The 20,218-nt window shown below is 42.3% G+C and overlaps 1 protein-coding gene across 1 annotated transcript in view; it reads left to right on the top strand.

Annotated features, from left to right (window-relative positions):
- LOC139454459 (centrosomal protein of 192 kDa-like) overlaps positions 1 to 20,218 on the top strand; it is a 53,496-nt gene that overhangs the window by 23,312 nt on the left and 9,966 nt on the right. The window contains exons 19-36 of the mRNA XM_071236172.1: positions 490 to 761; positions 2,441 to 2,713; positions 4,215 to 4,419; positions 5,123 to 5,268; positions 5,822 to 6,039; positions 6,944 to 7,087; positions 7,503 to 7,587; positions 7,967 to 8,131; positions 8,805 to 8,985; positions 9,640 to 9,722; positions 10,404 to 10,525; positions 12,892 to 13,010; positions 13,536 to 13,770; positions 15,056 to 15,177; positions 16,855 to 16,915; positions 17,604 to 17,669; positions 18,076 to 18,181; positions 19,850 to 20,054. Of these exons, the coding sequence (XP_071092273.1) occupies positions 490 to 761; positions 2,441 to 2,713; positions 4,215 to 4,419; positions 5,123 to 5,268; positions 5,822 to 6,039; positions 6,944 to 7,087; positions 7,503 to 7,587; positions 7,967 to 8,131; positions 8,805 to 8,985; positions 9,640 to 9,722; positions 10,404 to 10,525; positions 12,892 to 13,010; positions 13,536 to 13,770; positions 15,056 to 15,177; positions 16,855 to 16,915; positions 17,604 to 17,669; positions 18,076 to 18,181; positions 19,850 to 20,054 (2,808 nt within the window). The remainder of the gene's footprint in view (positions 1 to 489; positions 762 to 2,440; positions 2,714 to 4,214; positions 4,420 to 5,122; positions 5,269 to 5,821; positions 6,040 to 6,943; positions 7,088 to 7,502; positions 7,588 to 7,966; positions 8,132 to 8,804; positions 8,986 to 9,639; positions 9,723 to 10,403; positions 10,526 to 12,891; positions 13,011 to 13,535; positions 13,771 to 15,055; positions 15,178 to 16,854; positions 16,916 to 17,603; positions 17,670 to 18,075; positions 18,182 to 19,849; positions 20,055 to 20,218) is intronic.

Genomic DNA, 20,218 nt, shown 5'->3' with positions numbered 1-20,218 from the left:
GGTTTCACGGAAGTGGTAAAAGTCTGAGACCTGCATCACTTCGGGCTTTCCTCCCACTTTAAGCTGACACGCCGCAATATAACTGGAATACTGTTAAAAGCGGCGTCAAACCCAACTCACTCACTCAAATCTTGGTTCCCCTGATTATGTTTCTAGGTTTGTCAGCACCATACCCGTGCTCGTGGGTTTCACCGAAGTGGTCAACATCTGAGGCCTACAGCACCTTCAGCTTTCCTTCCCACATTGAGCTGACACGTCGTGATATAACTAGAATATTGTTTAAAGCGGCGTTAAACCAAACTTACTCCCTCACTAATGATTTGAAAAAGTTGAAAAAAGAGAGACAAATATTCATCAGTTGTCATTGTTATGTAGATACTGAAGAATGAATAATTTCCAAGATCATGACAGCTTGTAAAGATTAAGGAATTATGTCATTGTTTTATTGGCCAGAATATGTATGTCATCACTGTTGTCTTGTCTCAACAGATGGTTCTCTACAATGCACTATGATGACCCCTCGTATGTCCCGAACGTGCATAGAGGCGCCAAGCATAGTGACATTCCCTGACCCCTGCTGTGTGGGGATCTCCGTCGAGACAACCTTGCCCTTGAAGAACCCAACCCCACGTTGGCTACAGTGTGTCATCTTTGTGAAGGAGCTGAGTTTGAATGGCCGAGGAGTAGACCCAGAGACTCACTGTCCTTTCAAGATGAAAAATAAGCTCACCATTGAACCAGACTCGACAGAAAACATTCCGGTAGGTTTTTGTTGGTAGTTTGCGATTATGAAGTTATGTTGTTGGAGCTTTTTTCAAACCACATGAAGTATTTTTGATGATGTTTCTATATTTTTTAATTTCTTCAATGTTGCAATTTCCTTTTAACTCATCATGTTCTTGTTGTAAGCTAATTTATATTTGGCTGTAGCAAACTAATACTTTGATCAATGAAATAATGTTTTAAAATGTGTACTAAATGTATGGCCCGTGAATATCCGGAGTAGAATAGGTATTCAGCAACCCATGCTTGCCGTAAAAGGCAACTATGCTTGTCGTAAAAGGCGACCAACGGGATCAGGTAGTCAGGCTCGCTGACTTGGTTGATGCATGTCATCGATCTCAATTGCGTGGATCTATGCTCATGTTGTCAATCATTGGATTGCCTGGTCCAGACTCGATTATTTATAGACTGCCGTCATATAGCTGGAATATTGCTGAGTGCTGCGTTAAACAACAAACAAACAAACAAACATACAAACAAACAAACAAACTAAATGTATACTCAATGTCACTCAATAGATCATTCCATTGAAAGTTTTTTTTATTACAAAATGCAAAATTGAAGAAACCTGGTCCAAGGGGAATTCTGTTTTAGAATTGGTCCACATCATAAAGTTTTTGAGGTAACTTAATAATGGATCAGGTGGTCAGACTGAGTGACTTGGGTGATAGTATGTCATTGTACGATGATTCCGTGGTTTATTACCCGTAATATCAATCACCGGTTTGTCTGGTCCATATTTGATCATGTACAGTCCGCAATCATATAGCTGGAATATTGCTGAGTGTGGTGTTAAACAACAAACAAGCAAACAAATAAAGTTGATCTGATTCATGCAAACGTCATGCAGATGATACATATGATCGGCATCTGTTAAGTCATGTTCACAGATAGTCCTAATGGTAATAGTTAAATCATGTTCACAGATAGTCCTAATGGTAATAGTTAAGTCATGTTCACAGATGGTCCTAATGGTAATAATTAAGTCATGTTCACAGATAGTCCTAATGGTAATCGTGAAGTCATGTTCACAGATAGTCCTAATGGTAATAGTTAAGTCATGTTCACAGATAGTCCTAATGGTAATCGTTAAGTCATGTTCACAGATAGTCCTAATGGTAATAGTTAAGTCATGTTCACAGATAGTCCTAATGGTAATAGTTAAGTCATGTTCACAGATAGTCCTAATGGTAATAGTTAAGTCATGTTCACAGATAGTCCTAATGGTAATAGTTAAGTCATGTTCACAGATAGTCCTAATGGTAATAGTTAGATCAGTATGGATGTGGACTCCCAAGATTTGAGATTTTATCTTTACCTTGATATGTGAATATCGGAACTGTGAGTGAGTGAGTGAGTGAGTGAGTGAGTGAGTTGGGTTTAGCACAGTTTAACAGTATTCCATTTATGTGGCAGCTTAATGTGGGAGGAAAGCCGATGTTATGCAAGTCTCAGGCGTCTACCACTTTTGTGAAACCCACGAGCACAGGCATGGTGCTGACAAACCTAGAAACATAATCGAGGGGGAATTGCGAGTCAAACCGATAATCATACTTTTAACAGCAAACTGCAGCTCCTTAGACAATTGGACCACCCGTGCCCCCCCCCCTCAAAACTAGGGGAATAATGATAGTGATTATCTGTAACTTGACTGTAGGTGATGTTTCTGCCCAAGTCCCCGGGAGCGTACGTAGCTCAGGTAGAGGTTTTCTCTCAACCGTTCCTGCGAGATGGGAACATGATCCCAGATGGTCTCCCGGCCACAGTCACGCTCCAGGCCATCTCCGAACGCCCGATGATCCAGATTGTTACTGAGGAAGACAGCGCCATTAACTTCGGCGTGATGACGTGGGGGAAGAGTAAAGCCTCCTCGCTGAGTCTGCGTAATGTTGGCAAGTCCATGGTGCCCCTTCGGCTGGCCATCACTGCGGTAAGTGTTGGATCTTTTCCATTCAGTGTGCTATCAACATTGATTATAACTATGTTAACATGAATTGGGAAATCGTTAATTCCAGTTTGAAATTTTTACTGCCTTTTGCTGCAGATTTGGCCCAATTATTGGCCTCTCAATGGGCCTAGATAAACTCCAGATATTTTGTTAAGGATAATATTTTTATTTTTAGTGTCTGGTTGAAAAAAAGAGAAACTGATCTTCAAGTTTAAAATACCTCTATATTTACTTAACATGATATAATTATCAATAATTGACCATTCATGAGGGCAGCATGTTTTATGGGTCCAAGAAACTGATATCAACCAAAGCCAGCTGTCGAGGTCAATATCAGTGTCTTGGGTGCATAGAACATGATATTGCCCGAGTTATAGTTGATAATTGTTTCATAACATAATGTGAAAAACAACAGTGTTTTAATGTGAGATTTACCATAAGATTCAACAAAAATTGAATCACACCCAGTGTCGGAGAAAGTAACTGGAGATGCTGCTTTCACAACAAGCCTTACATTACACACTAGCTGATTGGCTAAAAATATTTCTCTCCTTTGAGTCCATTTGCTTAAAGAGCAAGTAAACTGAAACAAATGATTGCGATTTTGTTTTCAATATCAATTTTCCTGGACACATTCAGTCAATTTCCAAAAGAGAAAAATTCATAATATTTTTAGAAAGTATTTAAATGTCCAAGTGAAAGTCGGTGATCAGCTTCGAAACAAACCCATTTTGGGGTCGTGGCCTAAAACCACTGGTGCAGCGGGGACGACTGTTTTCATTTACTGATATGTTTTCTGCATTACTGCCTGTCAGGGATTAATTCCTTGAGTAAACAACTAAAGGCATCTTCAGGGTTATTACTAATAAGGTTTTAAGTGAAATAAGTTGTGGTAATCAAATGGATGAGCTGACAGAAAAAACGTAAAGTATTCACAATTTCAAGACAGAAGTAGGCAGTCTGAATGTCGGCCCGATCATCATGATCTTGGAAATTGAGCAGCTTGTCAAACACTGGGAACCTGCTGTAGATTCAGTGAGGGGTTTTAAGCTATTTCCATTTGTCAAATTTAATTAAGGTCAAGCATTTGTGATGACGTATGCCCCAAAGTATTAAAAATCTGCAAAGTTGCTATGTTGAGTTTACTTGCCTTTTAATCACACAGAATAATACCACTTTTGATCATTGCACAGTAGGGTGGGTCTCAGGACAATACCGGGTTTTAACAAATATCATATGACCCTTTCTCATCCCAAGTGCGTGGATTGATGCTCATGATATTAATCACTGGAATATCTGGTCCAGACTCGTTTATTAACAGACCGCCGTCATATAGCTGGAATTTTGCTGAGTGCGGCGTTTAACAGCAAACAAACCAACCAACCAACTATGCATACGACAAAAGCCGACGTTTAGCTGGAGTAAAGTGTAAAACCATCCTGACGACCTGTGACTGACCTCATGCTACGTGTGTTACTTTCAGAGCAAGTCATGGCACTGCTTCATGTTTGACAAGTCTCAAACGGGAGATGTCTCCCTCATCTCTAAAAGCAACAGACCCCCATCCCCAGCGCTAGGGAAAGGCGTGGTAAACATCTCGCTCAAGGGCTACGGCGAGAGTGGCTCCTCCCTGTCATCTGAGGACATCAAAATATACTGCAGACCACCGGAAAAACAATCTCACTCAGGTAGTTCATCAGTATTGTCAGTAATGTCCAAAGTAAGTGAAGGGGAGAGGCATATTTTGGACCCATCTTGTTAAGGCTGAAGGTATTTGTGATTTGACAACTTTCATTGGCATGTCAGAGTCGAGCCTGAGGTCCAATTATCCATAAACCTGTTACATCCTATCTGAATCCCCCTCACTCAGAATGTTTCACTGAATTCCGCTTAATCTCTTTATGACTTATGATGTTTGCTGAATCACCCAGAGTTAGGATGTTCCAAAGTCCCCCAGATTGATGATATTCTGCTGAATACCCAGACTTAGGTTCTTCTGAAATCCCCAGACTTTAAGATGTTCTGCTGACTCCCCCAGACTTTAAGATGTTCCGCTGACTCCCCAGACTGATGATATTCTGCTGACTCCTCCAGACTGATGATATTCTGCTGACTTCCCGAGACTTAGATTCTGCAGAATCCCCCAGACTTTAATATGTTCTGCTGACTCCCCAAGACTGATGATATTCTGCTGAATACCCAGACTTAGGATCTGCTGAATCCCCCAGACTTTAAGATGTTTGGCTGACTTCCCGGACTGATGATATTCTGCTGAATACCCAGACTAAGGTTCTGCTGAGTTCTCCAGACTTAGGATGTTTCGTCGAGTCTGCCAGATTGATGATGTTCCGCTGACTTCCCCAGTTTAAGGCAGTTCTTTCTTTGTTTCAGTGCTGGCCCAGTACCCCCCAGATGAGATCGAGGCCCGTATTGATATCGAGGTGGACACGCCCATCCCCAGCCTGCCCCCGGTTGCCTCCATCAGACTGCAGGCAACCATCGGAGTGCTCCGACTGCACACGCCCAGGAACATGGAGGTACGTGGAGTGCATCATATATGTTGGGTTCTGTAGTTAACCTGCGCAGGTTACAGTATAAAATAAGAACATGAATTAATGAAGCCTTTGTAAACGTGTAAAAAGTACTTCATAAAAGAAACATATCTTTTGGAAATCTGGAGTGACTCTTTCATTTGACTAAGGTTGATGTGTCATGGCTGGTGGGTATTGCAACATCCAGCCTTCAAATTGTGGTGTTAACTTGTTTTGAGTCGTATATTTTGGTTGTCATCTTGATTTTTTTTTTTTCTCTCAATGATCGAAAGGTATGAGGTTCTATACCAAAACTTCGCTGCCACAGTATAATAATTATGTTATCCAGATTTGTTTTGTCTACTTTGTCATCCGTCAACTGTGTTTGTTCAACCATTTCCATCCAGAGTTTATACTTGCAGTAGCCTCAGGTTAATTTTCAGTATTTTCAAAGAAAATTTGGAAATATAAGGATCTATACAAAGTTTGCTTTTACTGTATACTAAAGAAGTTGTATCCCTTATTTCTTTGTCTACTTTGACCCCGCTGTGTGTTGCAGACAATCCACCTGAAGTGTCAGGCAGGGAAGAGTGCCCAGGAGACCATCAAGCTGAAGAACTCGGGCAACATCAAGATGGAGGTGCAGCTGTCAGTGCCGCAGTTCACCGACGTGTTCCGCATTACGCCCGAGAAGCTCATCATCGCCCCAGGCAGCTACTCCTCCGTCACGGTCGCCTTCCACCCCCGACTGGACAAGGATGTGAAGAAATATGACACGTATGTTGAGGGAGTTGATTGTGTTTAAGCAGTGGCAGAACTCAAGGTGAACTGTGCCCTAACAGAAGTTAGGTCGGCTTGTCACAGTAGGTCGTGTTTCACTGATCCTGGCTTCTGGTTCATGAGATAGAAAACACTTTTTTAAGGACAACCCATTATTTGGTTGAGAAATACGTATGGGTGTAATTTGTGTCCCGGTATTAGTCATTACTTAGTAAAACTTCTGTGTTATTCATTGTACAGCTTTGTCACTTCAAGTTTTGACGGGGACACGGGTGGCCCAGTCGTCTAAGGCGCTGCGATTCGCTGTGTACAGTTGCATTTCTTGGGCACGCCAGAAACCTATGATTGTGGGTTCGAATCCCGGTTCGCCCCAATTATGTTTCTAGGGTTGTCAGCACCATACTCGTGCTCGTGGGTTTCACCAAAGTGGTAAACGTCTGAGACCTGCATCACTTCGGGCTGTCCTCCCACATTAAGCTGACACGTTGTGATATAACTGGAAAGCGGCGTTAAAACCAACCAACTCATTCACTCACTCACTCTAGTTTTGACAATGGTTAATGGAATTTGAAACTCAACTCTTGAACTAACAAGGTGGTTTTATCTGATGTATGTTAATGTAATTTGAAACCTCTGATTGTCCACGGTAGAATTACGTATCAGAATCATGTCGTCATGTTAACTGTGTTAACCCCATCATAATTGCTGTGTCTATCAGGTTTCCGTTTTCAGTTTTGTTTTCTTTGAATTTGATAAACTTTTCTGGATTCATTAAAAACACATTAATTACAGAAGTAGATTCTCAGTCCCTTGTTTTATGGCCCTATGTTATGATACCTCAAGGATTTTGCCCAAACCTGAAATGGGTGAACCCATGGTGACATGTGATTGTCTTTTGCAGAATCTTCGTGATGTACCTGCTGCAGGACGGTACGATGTACGAGTTGGTGCTGAAGGGCGAGGTCCAGCCCACGCCTCGCGGCCCCTTCCTGCTCAGTGACAAGTCCTACCTGGCATTTGGAGGCGTGGCCATCGGCAGGGCAAAGTGAGTGGATGGATACTTTGGTTACTTGTGTGCAACTTTCAGCGATATCGTGTCAAATGACAAACCCAAGCTTCCGGGATAGTTACTTCATTTGTGCTCGAACTGTTGCTGTTTACAGGAGTGTTTGGGTAGCTTGTGGTTAAACCTTTGTATCATCATGAGTATGTGTCAAGCAGATTCTTGGTTTCGTATGTCATGCTCATGCTAAAAGCAGCCTTATACCAACTGCCAACTAATTCTGACTGGCGCAGAGCTTTAAAGACTAAACTGAAATTTTGCTAGATTTGGGCTTCTTATGTCAATGACAAATGTTGTTTGAATGAATCTTAGGCAAATCTAATCATGTATGTAGCTAGGTTATCAAGTTTATGTTTATTCATAATCAATATCAACAACTCATCTTTGTCGCCTCCAGGCAACAGAAGGTCACCATCCTCAACAATGCGCCCCAGTCACTGAAGCTCAGTGTCGACATCCGATCTGACACCAACTGCTTTCAGGTTTGACATCCTCCGCATCAAAACATAAAACTTAATGAACTTTATGAACTTAATACACTGGTGTCATGACACTCTGATCATCTTATCATTATCTTATTTTGTGTGTGTGTGAGTGCGTTTTTGTGTCTGTGTTTGTTAATGCATGCATGCATGCATGCATGCTTGTGTCTGTGTGCGTCTATGTGCGTCCGTGCCACTGATTATAATTATGATTAGTTTTGTTAGCACCTTAGAAATGCCTTTTGGTTTCACCAAAGTTGTAAATATCTTAGACCTGTTTCACTTCACTTTCTCCCAACATCAAACTGACTCAGTGTGGTTTTACTGAAAGGGGGAAGAATGTAACTCACTCACTCACTCTATCTCTCTCTCAATCTAGCTGCAGAGTTCTCTGAGTCGAGCCGATGAGAAGATCCGGCGCCGTGACATCATCATCCAGCCGCAAGAGAAGTTCCCAATCTACATGCTGTATGCACCTGATTCGGTTGCTCCCAACACCGGCAAACTCGTCATCAAACCCTATGATCTTGGAACCAAATTTTCTGTAAGATTTAATACAAGGTCACTATGAGCTCAGGGAATTCATGGGGGGTTGACATGGGCATGGTGACATGAAAATGGGTGTTCCAAGGAAAGAGGGGTTGTGAGAGGTGACTGGATGAATCGATGGACTCAGTGAGTAGGGTGTGGCATGTCAGCGTACCATGACAGCATGGTGTGTTGCTCACAATATCAATCACTGGTCTGTCTGGTTCAGACTTGATTTCTGTTTTTGTACATGTTGTAGGAAGTCCCTTCTTTGAAGAATGTGTTACTTTGACATTGATTTACCTGGGTTGTTTATTTTGGGGGTCCAGGAGTCTCAATGCCTTTAATTGTAGGGGTCCCAAACAAGAAGAAAAATACCCAAAATTGAGTTCAGTACTCTACCACACGTGACGTAAGATTACCCATGCTCAAAGGCTGTTGATTAAAAGGAGATATCCCAACTGATACAAGTATACAGATCATGAAGAATTTGACTGTTTTGTTTTTCTAAAATGATTGTGAACAGAAATTGATATTAATTGGTTCCAAATTGTGTAATAGCAGCATTCATTCCTAAACATGCAGACAATGTTTTGCATCCCACTGGATCTGTACTGTATTTGTTTTCAGTTTGTTTTCTTTATTTCTCCATTGGCATCGGGTAAAACTTGTTTTGATACGTCCTGTAGATTCCTCTATCTGGCTACGGGGGACTGAGTGCCATCACTCTCGAGGGCGTTGGTCAGTCTGGGACAGAAAAGTACTTTGCTACCCTTGGACGTGTCTCTATCGGCAACAACTGTCTCAGCAGAGTGGTCGTCACTAACTCAGGAAGGCGGTCAGCATTTGTCCGAGCAACACCTTACGAAGGTAGATATTGCAAGTGATAACTTTCCGAGAAGTTGTGCTATTGCCTTGATCTGAATTTCATGAATGTGTTTCTGATGGATATCCACATCTTATCTTCCTGCAACGTTTGTTTTGAAAAAAGAAATGGTAATGCGGTTAGTAGGAGTGGTATGATTAGAAGATCCAGGGTAGAATAGGTCTTCAGCAACCCATGCTTGCCGTAAAGGGCGACTATGCTTGTCGTGAGAGGCGACTAACGGGATCGGGTCGTCAGGCTCTCTGACTTGGTTGATACATGTCATTGATCCCAATTGCGTGGCTCAATGCTCATGATATCAATCACTGGATTGTCTGGGCCAGACTTGATTATTTATGGACCGCTTTCATATAGCTTGAATATTGCTGAGTGCGGCGTTAAACAACAAACAAACCAAACCAAACTAATTTGGTTTTGCTTGTTGAAACACATACATGAGTATCAATGTCATTTTGGGATATTCTTGTCATCAGACCAGTGACAATTGCATTGCATAGATAACTTGATCAATCTTCACATCCCTGGTAAGTAATGAATTAGCCATCTGCAAAATAGCATGGTTCATGGTATCTGAATAGAAAACACAAACTAAATTTTAATAAGGCGGCAGTGATTCAGGATATTTAACTGCCTTTCAGATCTACACTGCTCCAAGAACCTTGCCCCCGGAAGAGTAGCTATTGACCCCAACGAGTTTGTTCTGACTCCCGGCCAGCAGAAGGTGAGAATGATCATGCTGAAGGATCATGAATGTCTTTTTACCACCCTTGGGTGGCCGTTTGTTGCTGTGTTTGCTTGTTCTAATTGTGTTTCTCAGGTGAACACAAAATGAAGCACTTTTATGTTTGTACCTATCATGATAAGACTGTGCTTGATTGCCTACTCATTCAACTCACAATTTGCGGGGGATCGGGTGGTCAGGCTCACTGAATTGGTTGATGCATGTCATCGTATTCTAGTTGCGTAGATTGATGCTCATGATTTCAATCACTGGATTGTCTGGTTCAGATTTGATTATTTACAGACCGCTGTCATATAGCTTTAATATTGCTGAATGCAGCATTAAACAACAAACAAACAAAATGTGCGGGGCATGCCCATCACCTCATGTTTCCCGGATGAGGGAACTGAATTGAGGATTGGATGGTTACAGTGTGAAGTGGCTGTGACTGCTAGGAATGTTGATAATTCTATATAAGATAGCTGCATGATAAATTGCAAAGAACAATGAATAACAAAGCATGTGCTTGCAACTTGATTTGACTAATTTTGAGAGGGAAATGTCCGATGAGTTGTTCCCCATAGATGTATAGCCGGGTAACGCAGATGAACCCTGGATAATCAAGGATGCTTCATGTGTTACTTTCACATTTGTGTCTATGTCAGTATTTCTGTTATCCAGACTGTCGTGATTGCATTCAGCCCATCAAACCGTGAGATTGCAATCTGTGCCCAACACAAGGAAATTGTGGCCGCCATTGCTTTCTACCATGGAGATGAGATCAGCAGACAAAAGTATAGAAGGTATGCATCCTTTATTTTGTTATCCTTGTTTAGATTGACCACCATCTGGGACAGCATCGTTGTTGCAGTGATTGAACTGCACTGGTAGCTTTTGTCGTGTACTTTGGTTTGTTCTAGAAGACACTAATTCAATGATGATCATCATCATCATCATCATCATCATCATCATCAAAATCATCGAAACATGCCATGCAGCATGCTTGTTCCATGCATTGATGACATCTACATGCAGTTTCCCTGTCGGATTACAGTATTGTCATTCTTGGTTTTCCTGTTGAAGATTGTATCGTGTAATTTTGTATAGTTCTGACTGTAAATGAGCTCCATTCATCTATTTGTTTTTGAAATTTTGAAATTTGACATTGTTTTCTTCAAATTCTCTATAACACATTTGCTGATGTTCAAGTTGCAGCTGCTCACCAAGAGTGACACATTTGTTCAACAGGTGCCCTTTTGATTTTCAGTATGGCCATCAGGTCAGGCACATTGTCCACATCATGCTTGAAATTGATGAGATTGTTTCAGAGCCACCCCGTTAGTTACGCTTTCTGTTATTGATGGCTGTTTGTACCACTCCACATGAGCAAGTATCTTAACTGTGGACATCAATATCACTGAATTTACATCTATCGTCGGAGCTACAGTGTTCTAGCTGTACGATGCATTACGTCATTGGCATGTTACTGTATGATTATTGTTTACCACTTAGAACCTCTTTTACTCATTCAATCCTATCTGGTCAGGAGGTAGCTTAGAGGTCATTGCTTGACATACTGAAGGCCCAGGTTTGTACAGTTTGTTAAGACCTGTGAAGATCCAGGATAGAAGAGGTCTTCAGCACCCCTTGCTTGTCATGAAAAGGCGACTATGCTTTTCGTAAGAGGCGACTTACGGGATAGAGTGGTCAGGCTTGCTGACTTGGTTGATGCATGTCATCGTATCCCAATTGCATGGATTGATGCTTATGATGTCAATCACTGGATTGTCTCGTCCATACTCGATTATCTTCAGATCACCATCATAAAGCCTGAATATTGCTGAGTGTGGCATTAAACAACAAACCATCAAATAAACAATTTGTTAAGCCCAAGTCTAGTGTCCCTTGACAGGACATGGCTCACCCATTGATCCAGAGACAAGAGAATAGCTTCTTGAAACACACCTTTTTAAACAGTGAGACCAGGGGTCCGGAAACCGTCATATGCGCCGGACATGTCCGATTGGGAATCTCAAATGTCCGGTTTAAAATATTGCTTACCGGACATTTAAATTTTTCTGTCCGGACATTTTAAAAAGTATTGTCCGGACATTCTTAAATTTTGACCGGACATGATCAACAGTTAGGACTAAGCAATTTCTGTCTGCAATTGTAACACAATGAAGATTATCTACACTGACAAGCTTTGTTTGTTTTGATTGCTGTAAATACATCGTACCTAGAATGATAGTCCAATCGGTCAATCACTGTAATAGGCAATAAACTGAGTTGACACTGATTAATCGAGGATTTATTACTGAGAACAACTTGTTAATTTGAGTAAAATGTATTTACAACTGTACATAAATACCTTGCATCATCGATGTACCTCATTATCCTCACAATGCTACGATACGTAACCTCAGACAAGAAGCGAAAGCGTGACGACAGCCAGTCGACCGATGCAGATCAGTTGAGCGGATCTGACAAACCCACAAAGTCTGAATGATCATTTTGTAAGTCGTGGCAAACGACTTTCACTTGGTTGACATACAATGAGGATTTGCCGATTTTATTGTTTTCAGTAGCTAGTCGTATATTGAATCTTGATTGACCGCCATTTTGCTTTCTGTGACGATCGATATCAAATTTTTTTATGGTCAATAATTAAGTACAGATGAAAAAGTATTCAAATAACTATTGCTATCAACGATAGTTTAGGATTTATGATTATATTATCTGTCTTGCTTTTAAATAATCTTTAGTTTAAAAAAAAAACTTTTCCCGTGAGGTCACGTGATAACCAAATATGGGATAATAGTCTCGATCCAAATGTTTCAACGCGTACACTTGAGCAGACTCATGAATATTAATTAGACCGTTCACAACGTTGACAGATCGTTATTATAACAGAAACAAACGTATGTTTTCCATATATATATAAAATGATATTATTTCTTATTAATTGTCCGGTGAATTAAACAATTTAAATTGAAACAATTCATAATTCATCATATTATGAATACGTAACAACTTGTAATTTGTGTGTAAAAAGTCGTACTAAAACACGCTGTTTGAAGGGGGCGTGGCATAAATGTAAATGTCCGATTGGGATTTTAAATTTTCCGGACCCCTGAGTGAGACTCATATGACTGTCTGTATGTTGCAGGGGTATTCGGCGTGAGCGCTTGTCCAAGCCTCTGAAGTCCGTGGAGAACCTGGGTGTGAAGGACATCAACTTTGACGTGAGATACACTGACGAGGAGAGCGCTGCTGTACTCAGTGAAGGTACAGAGCGTGTACTTGTGAACACATTGTCTGTGCTGTGGCTTATAGAAATGGAAAGTGTTGAAATCTAAAACCTGCACCACTAAGGATTTTCTCCTACTTTAAGCTGACGTGTTATTTCATAACTGACGTACTGTTCAAAGTGGTGTTAAACCTCACTCACTCACTCACTCACTCACTCACTCACTCACTCACTCACAAGGTTTGTTTTTGCCAATTTGTATGTGCTCTTAGTCCAACACCTTGGATAATTTCATATTGGGATTTATGAAAAACCTTTCATTTGAATACATGACACTTTTTCATGGATATAAACATCTTTTATTCTTTATACAATGTTTCAGAGCTACTTCTCGCTCCTTCATCAGATTAATGCTTAGTTAGTGCATAAAGCAGTAAAATATATATACAAAGAATAAAAGAAGATGCTATCCTTAACAAAGTGTTATGTATTCATGTTCTCCCAGCTTCTAAATGGCTAACCTTTCATTTGTAATGTCTATGGAACTATCTCCTCCCTTACAGCTAAAGGTATGGCTGACAGTGCCAGTGACCTGCAGCTGTTTTACAGCGCCATCTCCAAGACAACGCTAGCTCTGATAGGGGAGCCAAGCACGTACGACTCTCTGCCCATGCAGACCCCTCCCCAACACCGCTCCTACTCCAGCCTGGACCTGTACCCCAGCTCCCACCCCGGGCTGCTGGCGGTCACAGGGGACAAGGTCAACAGTGACTCATCACCCCACATGGAACCAAGCAGGTGAGTGAGTCGGCTGTGAAACACACCCACACCCACATGGAACCCAGCAGGTGAGTCAGCTGTGAAACACCCACATGGAACCCAGCAGGTGAGTGAGTCAGCTGTGAAACACCCACCCAGCCACATGGAACCCAGCAGGTGAGTGAGTCAACAGTGAAATGCCCACCCACATGGAACCCAGCAGGTGAGTCAGCTGTGAAATGCCCACCCACATGGAACCCAGCAGGTGAGTCAGCTGTGAAACACCCACATGGAACCCAGCAGGTGAGTGAGTCAGCTGTGAAACACCCACCCACCCACATGGAACCCAGCAGGTGAGTGAGTCAACAGTGAAATGCCCACCCACATGGAACCCAGCAGGTGAGTCAGCTGTGAAACACCCACATGGAACCCAGCAGGTGAGTGAGTCAACAGTGAAATGCCCACCCACATGGAACCCAGCAGGTGAGTCAGCTGTGAAACACCCACATGGAACCCAGCAGGTGAGTGAGTCAACAGTGAAATGCCCACCCACATGGAACCCAGCAGGTGAGTGAGTCAGCTGTGAAACACCCACATGGAACCCAGCAGGTGAGTGAGTCGGCTGTGAAACACCCACCCACCCACATGGAACCCATCAGGTGAGTGAGTCAACAGTGAAATGCCCACCCACATGGAACCCAGCAGGTGAGTCAGCTGTGAAACACCCACATGGAACCCAGCAGGTGAGTGAGTCAACAGTGAAATGCCCACCCACATGGAACCCAGCAGGTGAGTCAGCTGTGAAACACCCACATGGAACCCAGCAGGTGAGTGAGTCAACAGTGAAACACCCACCCACCCACATGGAACCCAGCAGGTGAGTGAGTCAGCTGTGAAACACCCACCCACATGGAACCCAGCAGGTGAGTGAGTCAGCTGTGAAACACCCACCCACCCACATGGAACCCAGCAGGTGAGTGAGTCGGCTGTGAAATGCCCACCCACCCACATGGAACCCAGCAGGTGAGTGAGTCAGCTGTGAAACACCCACCCACATGGAACCCAGCAGGTGGGTGAGTCAGCAGTGAAACACCCACCCACCCACATGGAACCCAGCAGGTGAGTGAGTCGGCTGTGAAACACCCACCCACATGGAACCCAGCAGGTGAGTGAGTCGGCTGTGAAACACCCACCCACATGGAACCCAGCAGGTGAGTGAGTCAACAGTGAAACACCCACCCACATGGAACCCAGCAGGTCAGTGAGTCAGCAGAGTATTGAATGCTAGTCTAGTGTTACATTCATTGTCATTCCTTTGTTTAAGGGACTACAGCTCAATGTATGGTGTGGGCAAGACTTTCCACAGTCAGACACAGCCTGTGTCCGCCGGCAAGGACGATGACTGGGAGTTGCAGCCAGAACAGCTGATTCTCGCCCTGCCTCCACGTATGTTGTAGTCTAGAAACTGTTATCCACTTTGAGGGAGGAATCCTGTCAACATCCATGAGAGTCTGGTTCATACTCTATCAAATTTTCTTGACATTCTTTGGGAGCTGGGGAGTGGAGTCATCTAAGGTGCAATTGGCTCTAATGATTCTTAACTCACCCCTGAAATTGTTTGTTTTGAGTCTGAAATCTTGTGTAAACGACCCGGATATTATTTATAGTTTTGTTCTTACTCTCCTGTGACTTTTGACATTCACTTGCCCCATTATTGTAGTTTTTTCTGTATTTCTGCTCTCCTTTGAAACTACTGGACTTATGAAGGTGAAATCCTGTGAATGTCATTCCAGCAATAGTGTTTCTTACAAGACTAGGTTTCTGTGAGAATGGATCCCAACTACTGGGGTTTGTCAGAAGTGCCAAGCTCCCTGTTATGTTTCCGGGTTATAACTGGTCCTTATGCTAGTCTTACTATGCAGGACCGCCTCCGTGGTCTAGTGGTAGAACATCCGCCCGGAGAGTGGAAGGTCCGGGGTTTGATCCCTGGCCGCGTCATACTAAAAGACGTTAAAAGGTGGTACTTGTTGTTACCCTGTCTGGGGCTCGGCATTAAGGGGCTAAAACAAGGACTGGTGGGCTGGGAGTCAGTATACTGTGTCTGAGTGGGGTTTTCACGTTACACTGTGGCATGGTATCTCAGTGAACTAGCACTATAAATCGGCATCAGTCCGGACTCATACAAGCAGCCACACACGCACGTGCATGCACGTCGCTATATAAGTGCAATAATCTTGGACGTGACGTTAAACTCCATTTCACCTCACCTCACCATGCAACTTCATCAGGTGGTAAGGCTTGGTGAGTTGGTTGATAGCATGTCAACATACCCCGAAAGCGTGGAGCATTGATCATAATATCAATCACTGGTTTGTCTGATCCAGACTATAAATTTGCAGGCTGCAATCATAGAGCAGGAAAATTTCTGAGTGCTGCTTTAAACAGTAAACAAAAGAATTTAAAACCTAAGAGCCAACTAAAATTGGGTGGTCTCAGTGTGTGACCAAGCTGATTGTGTGGTGGGGTGCCCTGGCCATGTCGATAGTGCCCATGCTGTCACCAGTTCGTCTGGTCCAGACTCCATTTTATACAGGCTGCCGTGATACAGCTGAAATACTGAGGGCTGTGGCATAAATCAGATTCACACGATAATTCTCCCTTTCTACATGTTTAAGGGGTGGTCGGGTAGCCTAGTGGTTAAAGCGTTCGCTCGTCACGCCAAAGACCCGGGTTTGATTCCCAACATGGGTACAATGTGTGAAGCCCATTTCTGGTGTCCCCCGATGTGATATTGCTGGAATATTGCTAAAAGCGGCGTAAAACCTTACTCACTCACTCACTTTAACATGTTTAAGTGTCTGGTATTGTTTTCTGAACAATAGCTTGTTTTCTATATAGATGCATATGAACCAAATTCATTCATTAAGCTGGTGAAATATTTTCAAAGGCCTGGTTAGATAGCTATGATAGAAGTTGGATTATTTACAGACTGCCGTCATATAGCTGGAATATTGCTGAGTGTGGCGTTAAACAACAAACCAACCAAAAGATATATGTTGAAATTAATATTGTCAGAAGTTGCACAAGTTAAGGAGTTTCAGTTCAAATATTGCTGTTTTTCAGGTGGAGAGGAAATTCCATCTCGCTCCTTCCAGATACTCAACTTTGCCAGAAGGAAAATGAAGTATGTACTGAAAAAATCTGTAAACTCATAGCATGTTTTTTGACTAAGGACGTTCAACATTTGGACAAAATATGGAAATGGTTTGTTTTCCCATACTCAAGCAAGAAGCCTCCTATGTAGCACATGGCTTTTTCCAAACGCTAAGAATGATGTGAATGGTCTAGTGGTCTGCCCAAAAGATGTTAAAAAATGGTACTTGTTACCCTGCCAGGTGCTTGGCGTTAAGGGGCTAAAACAAGGACTGGTCGGCTTGGAGTCCGGTCAGTATCCTGTGTCTTAGTAGGGTATTCATGTTAAACTGGAGAATGGTACCTCACTGGGCTAGCACTATACAGTTGGCATCTGGATAGTACAACCAGCCTGACACACACTTGCATGTGCACATGCATTTCGCTATATACATGCAATAATCTTAAACTAGACGTTAAGCCCCGTTCCACCACACCACACCTTGCATGCATAACACAGCTAGAAATAATCTAAGACACAGCAATTCACTGACAAAGATGTATATGCTAGGCAGGCCAGAATTCAATGCTTATGGGTCATTCACAATGATTATGATACTTGGTTTGACATCACAATAACTGAGCTCGTGGGTTTCACCAAAGTGGTAAATGTTTGTGGGCAGCATCTCTTTGGGCCGTTGAACTCAACTCTCTCATTGACTATGACTGTTTCCTTCCAGCTTCGACCTATGCTGGCCAGGCCACTGTGTGCATGTCTCTCCCAAACAGGGTACAGTCAACCCCAGGTGAGCAGTCATCCCTTTCTTTCATTCCCATGGAAAGGGCGCGGTATGAGTTGGGCCCTGGACATTGTGAAGTATTGTTTTGAAAGTGATTAGATATGTTAATATGACTGCATTACCAATACTCCATGGGCCCATGGACACCCAGAAAACATTGCTCACTTGGTAATATTTCTTGTGCAACATGTGCCATATGCCTGTCGTAAGAGGCGATGAAGAAGTCAGACTCGCTGACTTGGTTGATGAATGTCATTGTATCCCAATTGCATAGATGAGTGCTCATGATGTCCATCACTGGATTGAATCTGTTAAGCAACACACAAACAAACGAACAAAACTTTACCGACTTTTGTCTCAGTCAGCAACAAGGAACAAACGCCCAAAACTATACTGGCATTTGTATCTGTAGGAGTACCTCCGAGCTGCGTGTGAGTCCACTCCCATCACTGCATGACAGACCTGACCTGCTGCCCTGGAGTGGAACCATTCAGGTCAACTGTGATAACCAATACAAGGTGAGCTGTCCACTTTGTCGTCCAACTGAATCTTGCTTTAACATTCACTTGTTGGATAGGCATTACGGTATTTTCTTGAGTATAGTGCGCACCCATGTATAGTGCGCACCCCCTCTAGCGGGTTCAATATTTTGGAAAAAAAGAAATTCGAATATTATGCGCAGAAAAAATGGATGATGAGAAACTTCCTCAGTACAAATTCGAAATTTGAGATAAAAAATCACCAGACATGTTGATTTACCGTTTAAATTGTATTTTTTGTTCAGCTAGGCATTGTTTTATATCCAGGGATTAAGATTACCTTGTGTATTTTCTCGTAAACTAAGCCAGACACAGCAATCAGCTGTTCACACTTTTTTTTTGAATCTACCGGTGATTCGGTGAAGACACACCCAATGATAAAACTTTACAGGATTTTAATGCAAGGATCGGCAAAAGTTGTATCTGAAACTATTTTTTTATCAGGAATAATATATTCCAATATCTTGTTAATTTAGATGCAGCTTTTACTAAACATATTTAAAATAATAATAACCCTAAGCGAAGCAGCTGATCGCTATTGCCGGGTATTATTTTTTACATATAACCAGTCTGACCAGTCACCGTCAAGGCTCCCGTGCGCGTGATCGCGATAATTACGTGTTGACATAGAATCGTCCAACAAAAACAAATATGACTTTTAACGAATCAAAGTATGGCATTTATGATATATGTATCCATTCCCTGTCAACAAAAGTTCGTTTCAAGGCGTCAATAGCGGTAATCTGACCGTGGTTGCTGTTAATAATGGTGAGTTGTGCGATCTTCCGATCTCTTCACCCACAATTTCGCTGAAATTAATTAAAACAATATTAAAAGGAATTTTGAATAAAATTAATGAAATAAGTTACAAACATAAGTCCAGATATACAAAGAACACTTTTTATAGCCAGACAGTGTAATTACATGAATAATTTGTGAACGTCAGTATGGATTTGTTGACATGGTATTTCTGGTGTTTCATGCTCACGGTAATATCTTTCCATGGGGGAAAAAAACATCAAAACTCATTAATTCGTGTATAATGCGCACCCCCTTCTACACAGCTGTGTTTTTTGGAAAAATAGTGCGCACTATACTCAATAAAATACGGTACTTAGAAGTTGATGGATAACAAAGTAGAGACAATTTATGTCATCTTTGACATTGACTGATGCTTCATGGAATTTATGATTGTTTGTTTCGAGTTATGTATTCAGTTTTATCACCAACTCTGTATGATGTCCATGGGTATGTGTCATGCACATATTTATCCTTATGTAAATATGCTAAGGTGTTTTGGGGTCTTAAGCACCCTTGGTGCAATGTGGTAACCTTTTTAAAACGTTGTCACACCGAAGGCCCAGGTTCGATTCCCAACATGGGTATATGCTAAAAGTAGTGTAAAAACTACTTCCTCGCTTACTTTACAATCCTTAACTGGATTATTACTGGTTAATAATTAATGTATGTTCAATCAGTGATCATGATTATTGATCACACAGTGATACAGTTGTCTCCCTTTGACTGTTTTGTTTTTTATACCCTACGTTAGACTGTTGCAGATACAAATTTTCCTTGAGAATTTGTATGTGGACACAGAAATAAATGTAATTCAAGGAAAAAATAAATAAATGATTACCTTTTCAGTTGCTGAAGCTGCAGATCCGTGCGGATGTGATACAAGAACGCAGTTGTGATGTATCACTGTCCAGCACGTCCCTCGTCCCCCTGACCAGCCAGTCAGCCACGCCTTCAGTCCACATCCCTGACATGTCCCTTGACCTCAGCAAGGATGTGAAGCTAGCAAACACCCAGATCAAGTTCCTCAGCACCAGGATAGGGGAGCACTGTGGTAAGTGGGGAAAGCAGTTAGCTTTGTACGGAGTCCAGGTTTAAGATAGGTCCTCAACACCAGGATAGGGGAGCACTGTGGTAAGTGGGGAAAACAGTTAGCATTGTACGGAGTCTGGGTCAGGATAGGTCCTCAACACCTAGATAGGGGAGCACTGTGGTAAG

The sequence above is a fragment of the Haliotis cracherodii genome, unplaced genomic scaffold, assembly GCF_022045235.1.
Source record: "Haliotis cracherodii isolate W230 unplaced genomic scaffold, xgHalCrac1.p SCAF_10, whole genome shotgun sequence".
Classification (NCBI taxonomy): domain Eukaryota; kingdom Metazoa; phylum Mollusca; class Gastropoda; order Lepetellida; family Haliotidae; genus Haliotis; species Haliotis cracherodii.
The sequence above is the reverse complement of the archived record's forward strand: the minus strand, read 5'-3'. Positions and strand labels throughout refer to the sequence as shown.